Source organism: Microtus oregoni, unplaced genomic scaffold (assembly GCF_018167655.1).
Source record: "Microtus oregoni isolate MIOR12 unplaced genomic scaffold, Mior012 000000F_ref0000247, whole genome shotgun sequence".
Classification (NCBI taxonomy): domain Eukaryota; kingdom Metazoa; phylum Chordata; class Mammalia; order Rodentia; family Cricetidae; genus Microtus; species Microtus oregoni.
The window spans coordinates 44,034,231-44,049,739 of record NW_024543059.1 but is presented as its reverse complement, the minus strand read 5'-3'; the positions used below and the strand labels follow the sequence as shown (position 1 = coordinate 44,049,739).

General features: G+C 53.3%; 2 protein-coding genes across 2 annotated transcripts; one reads left to right on the top strand and one right to left on the bottom strand.

Moving 5' to 3' along the window:
- The first annotated feature begins 345 nt into the window (after window positions 1-345).
- LOC121463306 (lutropin subunit beta-like) lies at window positions 346-1,200 on the top strand. Its single transcript, XM_041675459.1, has 3 exons — window positions 346-360; window positions 551-745; window positions 951-1,200. Exons 1-3 carry the CDS (start codon window positions 346-348, stop codon window positions 1,191-1,193), a joined length of 453 nt encoding a protein of 150 aa, XP_041531393.1. The 3' UTR covers window positions 1,194-1,200.
- Window positions 1,201-1,310: 110 nt separating this feature from the next.
- Window positions 1,311-15,473, bottom strand: Ruvbl2 (RuvB like AAA ATPase 2). The gene is made up of 15 exons (XM_041654122.1): window positions 15,246-15,473; window positions 10,141-10,195; window positions 8,743-8,798; window positions 8,268-8,409; window positions 7,291-7,420; window positions 7,116-7,182; window positions 4,804-4,910; window positions 4,460-4,553; window positions 4,194-4,317; window positions 3,754-3,848; window positions 3,551-3,669; window positions 2,161-2,280; window positions 1,802-1,931; window positions 1,512-1,626; window positions 1,311-1,419 (listed from the first exon to the last, which is right to left on the bottom strand). Exons 1-15 carry the CDS (start codon window positions 15,255-15,257, stop codon window positions 1,394-1,396), a joined length of 1,392 nt encoding a protein of 463 aa, XP_041510056.1. The 5' UTR covers window positions 15,258-15,473; the 3' UTR covers window positions 1,311-1,393.
- Window positions 15,474-15,509: the final 36 nt, after the last annotated feature.

Below are 15,509 nucleotides of genomic sequence, written 5' to 3'. Positions count from 1 at the left end.
CACTTGGGGCAGGAGGAACCTAATGCTGAAGCTGTTCCTTTTTATAAGGCTGCACCGAGGGACCCAGCTAGCAGCCTGCAGAGTTCACCTTTTTCTCCTCCTGTGATGGGGGTGAAGGGCCCAAGGGTCCTTCCTGCACTCCCAACATTGGCTAGGCTCAGACACCTGGGGTGAGTGTGAGGCCAATCACTGATGGTCCCTCACTTCCCTGACCTTGTCTGTCTCTCGCCCCCGAAGAGATTAGTGTCTAGGCTACCCAAGCCTACAGTCACTGCTTGGTGGCCTTGCCACCCCCACAACCCGCAGGTATAAAGTTAGGTGACCGAGGTAGGGAAGGCATCAAGAATGGAGAGGCTCCAGGTAAGAGTATAGGGCCCTGGGCATCTCCCAATCCCACCAGATGGACGGTCCTGTGACCTGTGAGGGGCGGGGGTGTCCTGACTTGTGGATTCCAAGAAGGACAGAAACGGAATTGATGGCAGGTCCTGAAGGCCAGGATCAATACGATACTGAGTGGGTCCAGAGCCTGGGGTGGCGAACCTAGGGCTAGACTGAGCCACTACTGGCTGTGTCCCAGGGGCTGTTGCTGTGGCTGCTGCTGAGCCCGAGCGCAGTGTGGGCCTCCAGGGGCCCCCTGAGGCCAGTGTGCCGGCCTATCAACGCAACCCTGGCTGCAGAGAAGGAGGCCTGCCCCGTCTGCATCACCTTCACCACCAGCATCTGTGCCGGCTACTGTCCCAGCATGGTGAGCTCGCCAAATGGGCTGGGACCTCACTTCTCTCACAAAGTACCACCCCCTCAGCTAGACCCAAGACGGGTGGTGGCAGTGGGGCAAAAGGGGATGGCACCTGGACAAGGGGTCACAGCTACTGTGGGGGTTTGGAAAATCAGGTGGACACAGCCCGGTCAGGGTACGGGAGCATTCATGACTCTTTTCTCCGGGGCTCCAGGAGCGAGTAGTGACGGTCAACCTGCAGCCTGCGCACCAGACCGTGTGCACCTACCAGGAGCAGCGCTTCGCGTCTGTGCGCCTGCCTGGCTGCCCACCTGGTGTGGACCCCGTGGTCTCCTTCCCTGTGGCCCTCAGCTGCCGCTGTGGGCCCTGCCGTCTCAGTAGCTCTGACTGTGGGGGTCCCAAGGCTCAACCGTTGGCCTGTGACCTCCCCCACCTCCCTGGCCTCCTCCTCCTCTGAGGCCCACCCCCTCACTTCTCTATCTCAAGGAGCTGGCAAGTGTTCCAATCACCCTCCCAATAAAGGCTTTACAACTGCACGTGGGTGTCCATGGGCTTTGCGGACACACAGCAGGGCTCCAGTTTCCAACCATTTTATACAAAGTCAGTGCCAGAATCTGTAGAAACGAGGTGGGCGGGGTGGGGCTGGGCGGAGCCAGCTCAGGAGGTGTCCATTGTTTCGCCTTCTGTGGAGAGGGGGAGCCAAGCACGAGTGAGCTCCAGGGTGCTCCCATGTAGCCCCCTCCCACGGTGGCAGCAGCCCGGGTGGGCTACTCACTGAGCTCGTTGAAGAGGAAGGCATCTTGGTATTCCTTCATGTACTGTGTGGAGCGGGATTCATCCAGGAAGAGGGAGTATACGCGTTTGATGTCATCCACCTGCACTTCTGTGCCCTGGGGACAGATGGGCCGTGTCAGCATGGGGTCATGGGTCCAAGCCCCCCTCCCCCACAGCCTTTTCCTCTAAGATCGCTGTGGTTCTTAGTCCCCACTGAATACCCCTGTGCCATGGCCCATGGGCTACCCCAGGGCCATCCCTTTAGTCCTCCACGCTAACGTGCTGGCTTACCTTTCTTTTCCGGCACACCAGGCTGGCCGCTGTGATGAGCTGGATAGCGTAGCGCAGGGAGGTCTCCAGCCCAATGCGGGTCAGAACTGTGTAGGCATCCTCACTCATCTCCACATCCTCCTCCTCACAGCTGTGGGCAGGCAGGCCTCAGCCAGGCAGAATGGCAGATCCGCTCTGCCCATCCCCAGAGCACCCCACCCATGCCCAGAGCATCCGTGACACAGGCCTCAGAACCGCAGAGGCACCACCCCAGGGTGCTTCCCACTGGTAGGATGCCACACTGGTGTCCCAGATACAGAGGCCTGGGCGCATCCCTCCCATCCAATCTCAGTGTCCCCATAAAGGGGCAGGTGGCCCACCGGATGCGCAGAATCTGCTTGGTATCCTTCTCACTGTAGGGGGACGTTGAAACAATGAGCAGGCGGTCTAGCAGGTCAATCGGGATGCCATGAGGACTCTGGTAGCTGGTGCCTCGGATCCTGGGGGTCAGGGAGCACAGTTAATGGATGTTCTGGGAAGCCATACTGGCCATCACAACCCTCTTGGGGAGCTGAATAACTATGTGAGCACAGGCTCTCATCGCCTATAAGCAAGGCCTTCCCAGTGGTGCTAGTGGCTGTCCTGTCCCCTGCTGCACAGGAAATTCTTGGTGGGAAACGGGACCCATACATAACAAATCGTTCCATTCACAGGTAGCTTAGCCACAACTACAATGCTGTTATCGGGAGGTGGTTCAGGACAGCTGCCAGCTTCCAACCTACCATCCCTGCACTTTCCAGACTAGGGGAGAGGTTGACACAGGGATTAGGGATTGCAGGTGAACATCAGGTGACAAAGCCAGCGTAGACCTCAGGACTGGCTCCCCTGTGCCCTGGTCTAAAGCGGCCTTGGGAAAGCCTAGGCTACTGTGAAGCGGGAGAGCGGAGCAGAGCAGAGCGGAGCGGAGCAGGCGAGGCTGTCAGCCACGGCCTCTGCCCTCCTCACAGCCACATCGAACTCCAGTTCCAGGGCTATGATGCACTCTTGTGACATCTGTGGGGACCACATGCATGCGCACATATACAGAGACACAATAAAAATAGATCAGAGAAGAGAAAGGGGTTGAGGAGATGGTTAACAGAGTGTTCCTGCAGAAGACCCAGGTAGGTTTCCCAGTACCCACACTGGGTAGCTCATAACCGCTCATAAAGGCAGCTGCAGGGTCTACAGCTCTGGACTCTGCCCACAGCTGAATCCGCACCTCTACACCCCACCCCCACTACATACACACAACTTCAAAAACAACCGAAAGGGGATGCCATGGTTAAACATGAGATGGTGACGTGCTCAGTGAAGCTCATGAGCCACCACTAGAGGGAGCCTTGCACCCTGAGCCCTGTCCCTCCTTGGTCCTCCACACTCAGGTCCTCTGTCTCAGTCTACACAGTGCTAGCCCACTGGTGGAGGAAGTGACCCCACGCCCAGCACGTCACAGTATCGTTGGGTTCAGGTGACGAAGTGTCTGGGTGAGTGACTTGAGGGTCACCGCAGTTTGTGATGTGCCTAACAGATGCCCCGAGCCCAGCTCGGAGTAACTTCCTGGGGTGTCTCTGGGTGCCTTGGCCAGCAGTTCTGAACTGCAAGTTGACTGGGGACAACGCTGAGGCAAGCTTGGTGAGGAGGTGCTGGCGTACCAACCACAGTGCGCAGGCTACCATCACCCCCTGGGCCAGAGCGCACCTTCACCCAGAAAGCTCTAAAGCTGCTCACCGGGTAATGCCTCGATTGGTGGCCATGATGAGGACAGGGGCCATGTCACTCTCCAGAGCCCGGTTGAGGAAGGAGAAACTCTCAATATCCAGCATGTGGACCTCGTCGATGAACAGCACCTGGAACCAGTGGGACACAGATCAAGATCAGGGTGGAGACTGCGGACCCAGGCCAGACCCGCCCACCTCAGCCCAGTCACTCACCCCAGGGATGATCTCCGCCTTGCCCTCCTCTCTCCACTCAGCCACCTTGGCATTGATCTGTTCTCGGACTTCTGACTTGATCTCCCCTGTGTCTCCTGCCAGAGACAGGGGCATCAGTGGAGTGAGGGGCTGAGTTAAGGCTCAGAGGTGGCAAAGACAAAGGAAGCGAATGCCAGAGTGGAGCTGCAGTGCTATAGGACCGGGCCAGGACCCTGGAATGCCCACAAAGGACAGAAGGCAGGAACCCATGCACGGAAGGATAAACTCAAAAGGAGAACAGAAGGCAGACGGCAGGTCTGGGAAGACAGACTGAGGAGGTGGCAGTGCCAGGAGAGGGGTACAAAGACCAGAGGGTGGGTGGCGCAAGGGAAGAGAAAGGGGGCACACCAGAAGATGGGCGCAGTCATGGTGCTGGGGACTAATGGGGAGGGACAGCTGACCTGAGAAGAGGGCCAGGAAGCCCTGAGTACGGGAGTTGATGACGTCAATCTCATGGAGGGACACGGTGTGAACCACCTCCTTGCGCTTCTGCAGCTCCCCATCCGGGCACTGCACAAACTTGGTCTGTGGGGCCGAGGGCAAGTGTGAGGGCAGCAAGGGCATGGGCACCAGGGGCCACACACCAGAGGTAACATAGCATCCAGACCCCACGATGGAACAAAAGACATAGAAACATCCCATTGCCAGGTCAGGGTCAGCCAAGTACCTGGGAGCCCATGGCGTCATAGTCTCGAGCGCGTGTGAAAGAGCGGCCCAGCTTGGAAATCTTGCCTGTGGCCTTGTCAATTGTGATCACATCCCTGCAGGGGCAACGGGACACAGTGAAAGTCCCAGCACTCAGCAGAGGGGCTGAGGCAGGAGCACTTCTGATCTCAGCACTTAGGAGGTGAAGGCAGGAGATCTCTCTCTGTGAGTTCAAGGCCAGCCTGGTCTACAAAGTGAGTTCCAGGACAGCTAAGGCTACAAGGCTACAGAGAAGCTGTCTTGGAGTATAAAACAAAAGAGAAGACTCTCACTGCCCCAGCCACCTTCATGGCTGCAAAGGCTCACCCGGCCTGGACCTTGTCCTTGGTCAGAGACTCGATCATCTTGGTGCCCAAGTCATAGATGGTCTCCATCTCCGTGGTCTTGAGGGTCAGCTTGCCCACCTTGGATCCCTGAGGGGACACACCAGGAAACACTCAGACCAACTCACCCTTTTGTGAGTTGGCATGGCACAGGAAGCTCGTGGAGGGGATGGCCTTTGGAAGGTGATTGCATGGGTGCCAGGACTTAAGTGGTACTCTCCAGTGTGTGCTGTGTGTCACTGTGAGCCCACAGAAGAGTGGGAAGAAGTGCCAATGCTAACAGGGCTCTTTCATGCCCAAATCAAAGCCATTGTTTCCCCTGTAGTCCTGGGCCTGGAACCCTGAGGCCTGGGCCCAGCATGCACCACCAAGTCACGCCCCCGGGCCCTCACATCGATTCAACTCTAGGCATGTCGGCCTCTGCGCATCCGTAGCCCCACTCCCATGATCTGAGACAAAGTCTCGTTCTATTATACAGTGTGGACTTGAACCCCTGGGCTCGCAAGACCTCCTGCCTCAGTCTCTTGAGCATCTGACCACAGTAGGAAAAAAAGCAGTTTTGTTGATTACAAAATCAAAACAGCAAATAAAGGCAACTGAGACCGGACCATCCCATTTGATCCACAAAACAAGATCCAGGACACCCAGAACTGTTACACAGAGAAATCCTGCCTCGAAAAACAAAACAAACAAATGGGGGTTGGGGGAGAAAGAAAGAAAGAGAGAGAGAGGGAGGAGAAAAGAAAAAGAAGCTGGGCCAGCAAAGCAGTCGGGTGGGCAGGGCACATGAACCAATCTCAATGACCTTGGAACTTAGTGGGAGAAGAACCAACTATCACAGTTTGTCCTCTGACCTCTACACACACTAAATAAATGAAAAAGAAAACAAAACAAAATCATTTTATAAAACATTAATTAAGAACAAAAAATCCAGCTGGGAGGTGATACACTTTTAATTTCTGCACTCGGGATGCAAAACCACCACTGCCCAGCTTTAAACATAAATATTTTAACATTTTATTCTCTTTAATTACAAGCATATGTGTGGGTACTGGTACCCACAAAAGCCAGAAGAAGGTATTACTGGATCTCTAGAACTGTGGTTCCAGGTGTCTGTGAGCCACTATGTGAATGCTGGGAACTGAACTGGGGTCCTCTGGAAGAGCAGTCCATATTCTTAACCACTGAGCCATTAAAGAGAACATTCACAGCATAGGAGAGGATGAGGGTTCAAGGGCAGTTTGGACACACACTCATCTCACACCCACAGAGCAAATGGAAAGGGAGGAGGGTCCACCCATGACACAGACGCGGAAGTGCCAAGGCTTGGTCGATGCCAGAGCACGTCTTTCTCCAGGCATTTCAGTAGCAACTGAAACATCACGTGAAGATCCAGCAACACACAGGTGAATTTCTCTGTTTGTTTATCAAAACAGCTTCTCTGTGTAGCCCAGAACTCACTTTATAGACCAGGCAGGCCCTGAACTCACAGAGATCCCCCTGCCTCTGCCTCCTGAGTGCAAGAATGAAAGGTGCGCTACCATGCCCAGCTGCAACACAAACTTGGAAACCAGGCACTCGCCCACCGCCCTACAGGCCAACGCTTAGAAAGTAGCCAGAACCTGCAAGTCCAGAAGTGGGCAGAGATCACACGGCTGGGGTAGGGGAACGTCAGGGCTGTTGGCATACAGGTATATTTTTTTCATGGGGTAATAGAAAATTCTAGAACTAGGTAGAGGCAGTGATGGCTGCACGACACCGAGAGTACCGCCACCAAAACACAAGCTCTGGAATGGCTGGTGTTGAGAGCTCACGTGGACAGGCAGGCGGGAAGGTCCCACCCTAGCAACCCCTGCAACAATGTCTCAGCCCTCTGGAATCTCAACTCATTCCTTGGTGAGAGATGAGATTCCAGAGCGGCTGTAAAACAGGACGAAGGAAAACCAGTGAGCGGCTGGCTCCTTCCACACATGGGCTGTGTGAGGAACACAAGCCAGGCCTGGCAACAAGGGCCTTCCACATTCAGTCACCTCACTAGCAACTTTAAAGGCATAAAATGAAACACAGGGCAGCTGCCTGAGACACATGGGTTTGACCAGGCAGACACATCTGGGTGACAACTGGAAGCAGGAAGTGTGGGGAGGTAAGTCACCCGGGTGGGCCTAGTGTGAAGGAGCTCTGGGGGAAGGGAAGCATTTGGTTCTTGGTGCCACAGTAACTCATCAGCCCACACACTCTCTTGGCCACGAATGTGGCTGAAGCGAGAGGTGAGGGACTAAGAAGCCAGAGACTCACCGTGCCCGTGGCTGGTCGGTCAATCTGGATCTCCACCACTTCGCCTTCAATGATCTCTGTCTCCTCCCTGGCAGGAGAGACAACAGAGCCTGGGTCAGACTGGCCTGGCCTCCGCTACTCCGGTTCACAGACCAGGACTTCAGGCAAGCAGAGTGGACATCCATCCGCTACTCACTTGATACGAACGCCAATGGAACGGCGGAAGGCTTGAGTCAGAGCCTCAGTCTTGCTCATCTCCAGAGAAAATATCTCGCTGCCTGCGATGGCTGTGAATGGTGTGTCGGGGCCCAGTGCCTGGGCCATGCCTGTGGGAGCAGCGGTCAGGCAGCTGTGGCTGCTGGCCCCAGGTCACTGACACAGCGAGGCTGTGTGGTTCACGCTCCCGATAGACATCCTTAAAACCATGCATGCCTCTGCTCCGTGTCCGCCATACCAGCCATTTAGTTTCCACCTCAGCACACATCACCTAGCAAGGCACGGGACACGGCCACCTCTCTAGGTAGTGCCATTTCGGAACTGACGGAGCCACCCCTGGCCCTACCGTCCTGGCAGAGGTGGGAGTGGGAAGATAGGTGGATCAGGAGAGCCTCAGAGGCAGAGGTGCCTGAGGAGGACCCTGAAGCATGAACAGAGAGTTCCACAAGGAAGAGAGGCAGCTGTGGTCCTCGGTCACTAATGGGGTTGCTGCAGAGAGGGCCATCTGTCCTTACCCCAGAACCTCTACTCTATGAAGACAGCAATGATCCCAATTAAAAAACGACAAGACGATGCTGCACGGCGGCAAACACCTTTACCCCAGCTTGGGAGCAGGGGCGGGTGCATCTCCAGGCCAGCCAAGAATGTCGACTTCCAAAGGCCCAGCCTGCTCTGCGGCACTGTGCGATGGAATCACAAATGCAGAAGCAAACGGCTTCCCTACAGAGCAGCAGCTCCTGACTGGACTACAGTGGGGATGGTGGGAGCTGACTCAGTCTTCTTGGATACATGGTGACCCCAATATGGAAGCAGAGAATGTTGAGGCTACAAGACAGGGGACCCCATTTAACTGTAACTGCTCAGTGGCCTAGACAGCCTCCTACTAATGCTTCTAGGAGTGTCTGCTGAAGTTACCCTGTTCCTGACTTCCACAGAAGGGACTCACTGGCCTCTTACCCATGGCGATGGCTGTCTTCCCGGTGCCTGGCTGGCCAGCAATGAGGACGGCCCGCCCTGCAATCTTCCCTTCTCGGATCATCTCCAGCACCACACCAGCTGCGCGCCGGGCAGCCAGCTGCCCCACCATGCCCTGGGAAGCCTGGAGGGTAGGAGGTGAGAGGCACGGAAGGTAACTGATGGCCTCCAAAGCCACTGCTATTTTCCCACCACACCCTGGCCCACACTCTGCCTGTACTGACTTTCTTCTTGTTCTTTTTGTTTGTTTGTTTTTGTTTTTTGAGGCAGGGTCTCCCTCTGCAGACCAGGCTGGCCTTGAATTCCCAGAACTCTGCCTCTGCCTCCCAGTACTGGGATTGCAGGTGGGCATCACTGTGGCTGAACTGCTTTTGCATAGAATCAAGAGGTCTGAAGATAGGCATAGCCCTGCCCAACTTGGCAGGAGCAGCCCGCATACCCAGCCCCAAAGCTCTACCTGTCTTGGTTCCAAGGCATCATCCAGTCCAAGACCCCTGATGTGGGAGTGAGCACCTGTGTGGGAGAAGGGAAGAGTCACTGGCTGGTTCCACGCTATTGGACTCTGAGTCTGGATGCTACCACACCTCCAAGGGGGTTGTGTCACTTTTGTGGAGATGAGATTTAGCGAGCGCTGGGGATGACTGAGTCCCTGGGCTCTCCCCAGGCATTGGGATAGGAGTTGCTTCATTTCAGTAAAGCAGAACTCATCAGCCACATGGCAGTACACATCTGTGATCCCAACACTCGGGAGGCAGAAGCAGGTGGATCTCTGTGAGTTCGAGGCCAGCCTGCTCTATAGAGTGAGTTCCAGGACAGCCAGGGATATATAGTGAGTAAGGGAAAAGATAAAAGATCCTGTCTCAAAAAAACAAAGAAGAAAAATTTCAAAGCCTGGACAGGCAACATCCAAGGGCATCACTGGTGCAGCTGGTCTCTACCAGGTCAGCTGCAACAGGCTCCAGCCCTTTAAACGGGGAAGCATCAATGTGCCATGCTTAAAACACTCTCTTTTAAGTTTTAGAGACAGGGTCTCACCAAGTTGCCCAGGCTGTCTTGGAACCCATGGTCCTCTGCCTCAGCTACCACACCTGCCCACAGTCTTTCAGTGACTCTCACATTCACAAGGGGCAATGTTAGCCCCAATCTGCGGGTCAGGAAACTGAGGCGCAGAGCCAGTAGCCTGGGCGCTGGGCTCATAAGTCCACCATGAGTCAGCACTTGGAACCCACAGTCCTCTACTGTCTTAGAGGTGGGGAGTGACTGCTGAACAGCAGGCCAGCAGGACTCCTGGGAGACACTACGCCAGCTTCTGCACCCCCGGCTGGCTGAAGGTGGTGAGCTGTGGCTCAGTGGGGATGGTGCTAGCCTGACGATGCCATCTGCAAGTCGCTACAGCACATGCAATACATCCCCTCATAAAAGACCCTTCCTGCCCACCTCCCCCCACCATTGCTCTCTCTTCCTCTCTCCATTGCTCCTGTCTCCAGAGGCCGGTCTCCCCGTTTCCCCTCCACGTGAGCCCTGTTGCATGATGGTCTCTCTCTCTCTCTCCTGCCATTCTTCAAAAGATAGGATGACAGGGGACTTCCAGCATGTGCACCCATGAATCTCATGGTCATCTGTTGAGGGTTCTCCAGGCACGAGGAGACACACCAGAAACAAAACACGCCAGGACACCCCTAGGAAGCATTTGACCACAGGCACTTGTATGCAGGGAACATGGTTCAGATACTCCAGAAACCTCATGGAGGCACCACGTCTATGGCAGCAGGACCTACCACATCCTTCTCTGCCAGTCTGTCTGTCTGTCTGAACACTCAGCTGCAGTCTCCCTGTCCTGTGTCTGTGCACTTACCAATTCGCTCGATTCTCGTCACATCCCGGATCTCAGGGACTTTGGTGGTGGCTGCCTGCAGGTAAGGAGGATGGATGTGTAAGAGTCCCATGTGCCCCATTTTTATCTCCTTTCCTTCCTCAAGGTCCTACAGTCCCCCAGGAGTTCCGTTCTGTTCCTTCCCTAACAGGTAGCCCCCCACTGTGCTGTCACCAATAGGCAGGGTGATCAGCCCACTACAGAGGCCCAGGAGTCTCCCAGAGCAGTGCTCTGGTTCCTAGTAGGTGCATACCCCATGAAGGGCACAGTTCACACCTCTCTGGCGCACCTTGGACTCCGTGTTCATGGTTTGACATATTAGAGTACCGAGCTCATTCAACAAACACCTACCAGGGTCTCCTGAGCTCCCGAAGCAGCAGCTACCGCTCTTCCCTCTCAGAGGAGAGACAGGCGTAAACACGTCCTGGGATGTCTGAGCCCTTGGAAGCTCCCACAGAGCAAGCACACCAATGTTCACAACAGCCAAGTGCCACACATATCACGTTCAGTGACCAATGGGTGAACAAGCAGGATATGGTCTATTCACTTACGGAATACCATTCAGGCTTAAAAGGAAGAACACTGAATGTCCTCAGTGTATGGGCTCTACACATGATTCCATGTCGGATCACTGGCTGCCCTCCCGGGGACCCAGGGTAAAGCACGTGCACACACGTGGTGTCTCACAATGTCTGTAACTCTAGCTCCAGGAGGTACGACACCCTCTTCTGGCCTCCACAGACAAAGACATACGCGGAGGCAAAACAGCCATATGCATAAAATAAGACACAATTCCAGGATGAGAAAACAATGGTCCAGAAATAGAAGCAAAGGCTCGGGGAGGGAGCTGTGGGAAAGGTGGGGGTGCCCGGAAAGAGGCTGAGTCAGGAGGCATGCTTTAAACCTGGGGCTAGCCCCAGCTACAGAGAAACCCAGATAGTGGCCCTGGCGCAGCTTGTGATATTTTTATGAACTAAGAAAGCACAATGCTGCGATGCTCAGTGTGCCTCTCCCAGGACAGGACTTCCAGGATCCCCTACGGCTGTCACAGCCTGTCTCCTGCCGTGCAGTTATTTACTCTTCATAGAGGCTGGATAGATGCCAGGAGCACGAGACCCCAAACTACTATTACACACAGGCCCTCCACAGGGCAAGCAAGCAAAGACACACCCCCAGGAACCCAGCTCTCCCAACAAATAGTCCTGCTAAGTTTGTCCACTGCTGAACAAACACCCCTTTAGGATTCAGGACCCAGCAAGAACTCCTCCCTGCTGTGCAGGAGTATGCGCCATCCTGCCACATTTCATCTCAGTGTGTTTATAATCACCATAGAAACCAACTTCTGGGCATGTCCGCAAACATGTTTGTTTCTGGACTGAGTTAAATGGGAAAACACCAGGATTTATCACTCTCTGCTTCTGAGGATACAATGTGACCGGTTGCCTCGGGCTCCTACTGTCAAAGGGACTGTATCTCCTCCAACCGTGAGCCATAAACCTGCCATGCTGGTCAGTTTAAATTTTCTGTCAATTTGACACAAGCTAGAGTTATTAGGGAAAAGGAATCTTTTTTTTTTTTTTAAAGACAGGGTTTCTCTGTGGTTTTGGAGCCTGTCCTGGAACTAGCTCTTGTAGACCAGGCTGGTCTCGAACTCACAGAGATCCGCCTGTCTCTGCCTCCCGAGTGCTGGGATTAAAGGCGTGCACCACCACCGCCCGGCCGGCGGGAAAAGGAATCTTAACTAAGAAACTATCTCCCTGAGCCAAGTGGTGGTGGCGCACACCTTTAATCCCAGCACTCAGGAGGCAGAGGCAGGAGGATCTCTGAGTTTGAGGCCAGCCTGGTCTACAGAATAGTCAGGGCTGCACAGAAAAACCCTGACTTGAAAATCCAAAAAATAAATAAATAAAGGCTACTACGCTCATGCTGGCAACACCCTTGGGACCCAGATCCGGTTCTGCTGGCTCTCTGGTGCCCACATGGAACTCAGGAAGAAATGCCCCTATGTCCTGGAGGAGGGGCTATGTTCTATACACATAATCCCCCCGAATGTGGAGGCAATGGCTCTGCCATGAGGCTTCAGAAGTTGCCACAATCTATAAGACCTTTATCCAAGTGGCTCCTGGCCATCTGAGGGCACCTTCAAACTGTTGAGGCCACTGGTCAGAGATCCGAGCCCAGGCGAGCGCAGGAGTCAAGGGTCAGGGTGACAATGAGGTCTCCAAGGAGAAGTGTGCTGGGCAGGGACTCTGAGGAAGCCAGCAGGAAGGTGCCTGTCTCCAAACCTGACCACTCGAACTCAAGGTCTGGGACCCACATGGTGGAATGAGAGAACCCACTCCCACAGGTTATCCTCTGATATGTACATGAGCCCTGGCAAACCATCACCCACACAAATATACACACACAAAATAAATAAAAATATCATTTAGGGGATGGAGAGACGGCTCAGGGCTTAAGAGTGTGTTTTTTTTTTTAAAAGATTCTTTTTTTTTAATATTTATTTATTTATTATGTATACAATATTCTTTCTGCGTGTATGCCTGAAGGCCAGAAGAGGGCACCAGACCTCATTTCGAATGGTTGTGAGCCACCATGTGGTTGCTGGGAATTGAACTCAAGACCTTTGGAAGAGCAGGCAATGCTCTTAACCACTGAGCCATCTCTCCAGCCCTGTTTTTTTTTTTTCCTTTTTTTTTTTAGTTTTTCGAGACAGGGTTTCTCTGTAGCTTTGGAGCCTGTCCTCCTGTTTTTTTTTTTTTTAAGAGTGTTTTTTGTTTTGTTTTTTTTTTCCTCCTCTTGCAGAGGACCCAGGTTTAGTTTCCAGCTATAACTTGGGGCTGAAGAAATGGCTTAGTGGTTGGGAACATGGTTGCTCTTCTACAGGATCCAGGTAGGTTTAATCATGGCAGCCCACAACCATCTGTAGGTCAATCCTCCTGTGTCCTTTGTGGGCACCAGGCACACATACACAGACATACACACAGGAAAACTATGTGAAAACAGGGGCGGCAGAGATGGCTCAGTGGTTAAGAGCACTTGCTGCTCTTGCAAAGGACCCAGGTTTGGTTCCAACATGGTGGCTCACATCCATAATTCTAGTTCCAGGAGATCCAATGCCCTTTTCTGGCCTTCTTTAGGCACTGAAATTACACGGTGCATGTACAAGTTCCTACATATAACATAATATAATAATAAACTTAAAATACGTTTAAAAGTAACTTAAAAAATTTGAAGCGACCACCAGGCAATGCTCTGGGAGCTCTGACCCGAGGCTGGATACAGGTGAAGTCTCACAACTGTGCCGGACGAGAACGGAGAATAAACAAAACACAAACAAATGACACACATCGCCAGCCCGGCCCACCTCTGGATTCAGAGGACAGACCTTCAAGTGTGGCTCTTTCCTCCTACCTCCCCATCTTCCTCCTCCTCCTCACCATGGTTAACAGCAACAGGCTCTCCACTGCCCTACCTACAACTTGACTGGGCTCAAGATCAGAACTGAGGCCACCAAAAGATCACAGTATTTCTTCACCTGTCTGGGGAGCAGATGCCAGGCCCAGTATGTTTGGTCTCACTTTCTGGGGTTTTACTCTCTCATTTTATCATCTCAGTAATTGTGTGTTCATAGACATGTGCCCCGTACGAGGTTCCGGGAAATGCACATCCATAATTCTAGTTCCAGGAGATCCAATGCCCTTTTCTGGCCTTCTTTAGGCACTGAAATTACACGGTGCATGTACAAGTTCCTACATATAACATAATATAATAATAAACTTAAAATACATTTAAAAGTAACTTAAAAAATTTGACAAGGTGCCAAGCTCTGAACCTGCACTGTGTTCTCGCCCTCTGGATACGCTACTTCCTTGTCCACGATCCATGCTCTCTAGCACACAGCACAGGCTCACAGTTGTAGTCTCTCCAAAGCTCAGGACTGAGACAGAGGACTGCGCAACTGCACTGACTCTATCAGGAGGAAGGTGAAGTCAAGGTCCTGCCAGCCCAGGCTCTTGTTTACTTACTCACATAGACATCTGAGCATCCTGCCAGGCGGTGGTGGTGCACACCTTTAAGTCTAACACTCGGGAGGCAGAGGCTAGTGGATCTTTGTGCGTTCCAGGCCAGCCTGATCTACAAAGTGAATTCCAGGATAGCCAGAGCTAAACAGTATAACCTGTGTGTATGTGTAAAAAACAAATCTGAGTATCCACATGACTCTTCCATCACACTTAGTATTTTTTTTTTTTTTTTGTGGGAGGTATCCGGACAGGGTTTCTCTGTGTATTTCTGGATATCCAAAAACTTGCTCTGTAGATGACCAGGCTGGCCTCAAACCCAGAGATCTGCATGCCTCTGCCTCCCAAGTGCTTAATCTAAAGGTGTGTGCCACACTGTCTCCTACTAGACCTAGGATTCTTTTTTGTTCTTGTTTTTCGAGACCGGATTTCTCTGCACAGCCATGGCTATTCTGGAACTCACAGAGATCTGCCAGCCTCTGCCTCCCGAGTGTTGGGATTAGAGGCGTGCGCCACCACTGCCTGACATGACCTAGTTCTTAGACATAGTTGTCTTCTCCATCATATTCTAAGGCCACGACGATTAGCTTTCTCCTTCCGCAGAGGTCAAGACACCAGGCTCTTCTTTCAGACCCAGGTCAGCCCTCTTCCATTAAGTCCAGGCATCCTCACCGGTCCCGCCTCCCCTAGACCGGGCCCCACACAGTCCTCCCTCAGGCCCAGGCTTTTAGGCTCCAGCCCTCCTAGCTCACACAGAAAGGTGCACACACCAGCACTCCTTCCTCAGACCTTGCTACATTCTTCCCAATGCTTCCCTTAGACCCACGTGCCCTCCCAAGCCTCCTTGAGACCCAGGCGACTTCCTCAGCCCCTCTTCCTTCATGCACACAGGCATCCTCCTCTTTATCTCTTGCTCAGACCCAGGATCCTCCTCAGTATCCTCCCTCAGACTCATGAGTCCTCCCCCAAAACCGGGCATCTTCCTTAGCACTCTTCCATCAGACCGCCTCCTCAGACTCCACAAGGAGGATTTTTCTCAGTTCTCCACAAGCACCCAACACTTACCACAGTTGCCATGATGCACACCAACCGCCAATGCCTCAGCGGAAACGGAAACCGGCCAGGAGCAGCCTTTGTTCTCTCTAGGCTCCCCGGTCATCCAGCCCTCTCTATGGTTCATAAAATATGTAAAACTCTCCTGGCCGCGCCCATCCCAGAGGCTAAATTGGAAGGCGGGTGTCTGAATCTTGGGCGGGTTCTTGACGTCTCCTGCTCCTCCTCCTTTTACCCACCCACCCCCACCCCCAACCGCTAAGTCCGATTGCAAAA

Coding starts and splice junctions, on each gene's coding strand:
- Ruvbl2 (XM_041654122.1), bottom strand. Junction 8,410..8,742: donor ATGCCTTGGAACCAAGACAG/GTAGAGCTTTGG, acceptor CCTACCCTCCAG/GCTTCCCAGGGCATGGTGGG. Junction 1,932..2,160: donor AAGCAGATTCTGCGCATCCG/GTGGGCCACCTG, acceptor GCCTGCCCACAG/CTGTGAGGAGGAGGATGTGG.
- LOC121463306 (XM_041675459.1), top strand. Junction 746..950: donor CCGGCTACTGTCCCAGCATG/GTGAGCTCGCCA, acceptor CCGGGGCTCCAG/GAGCGAGTAGTGACGGTCAA.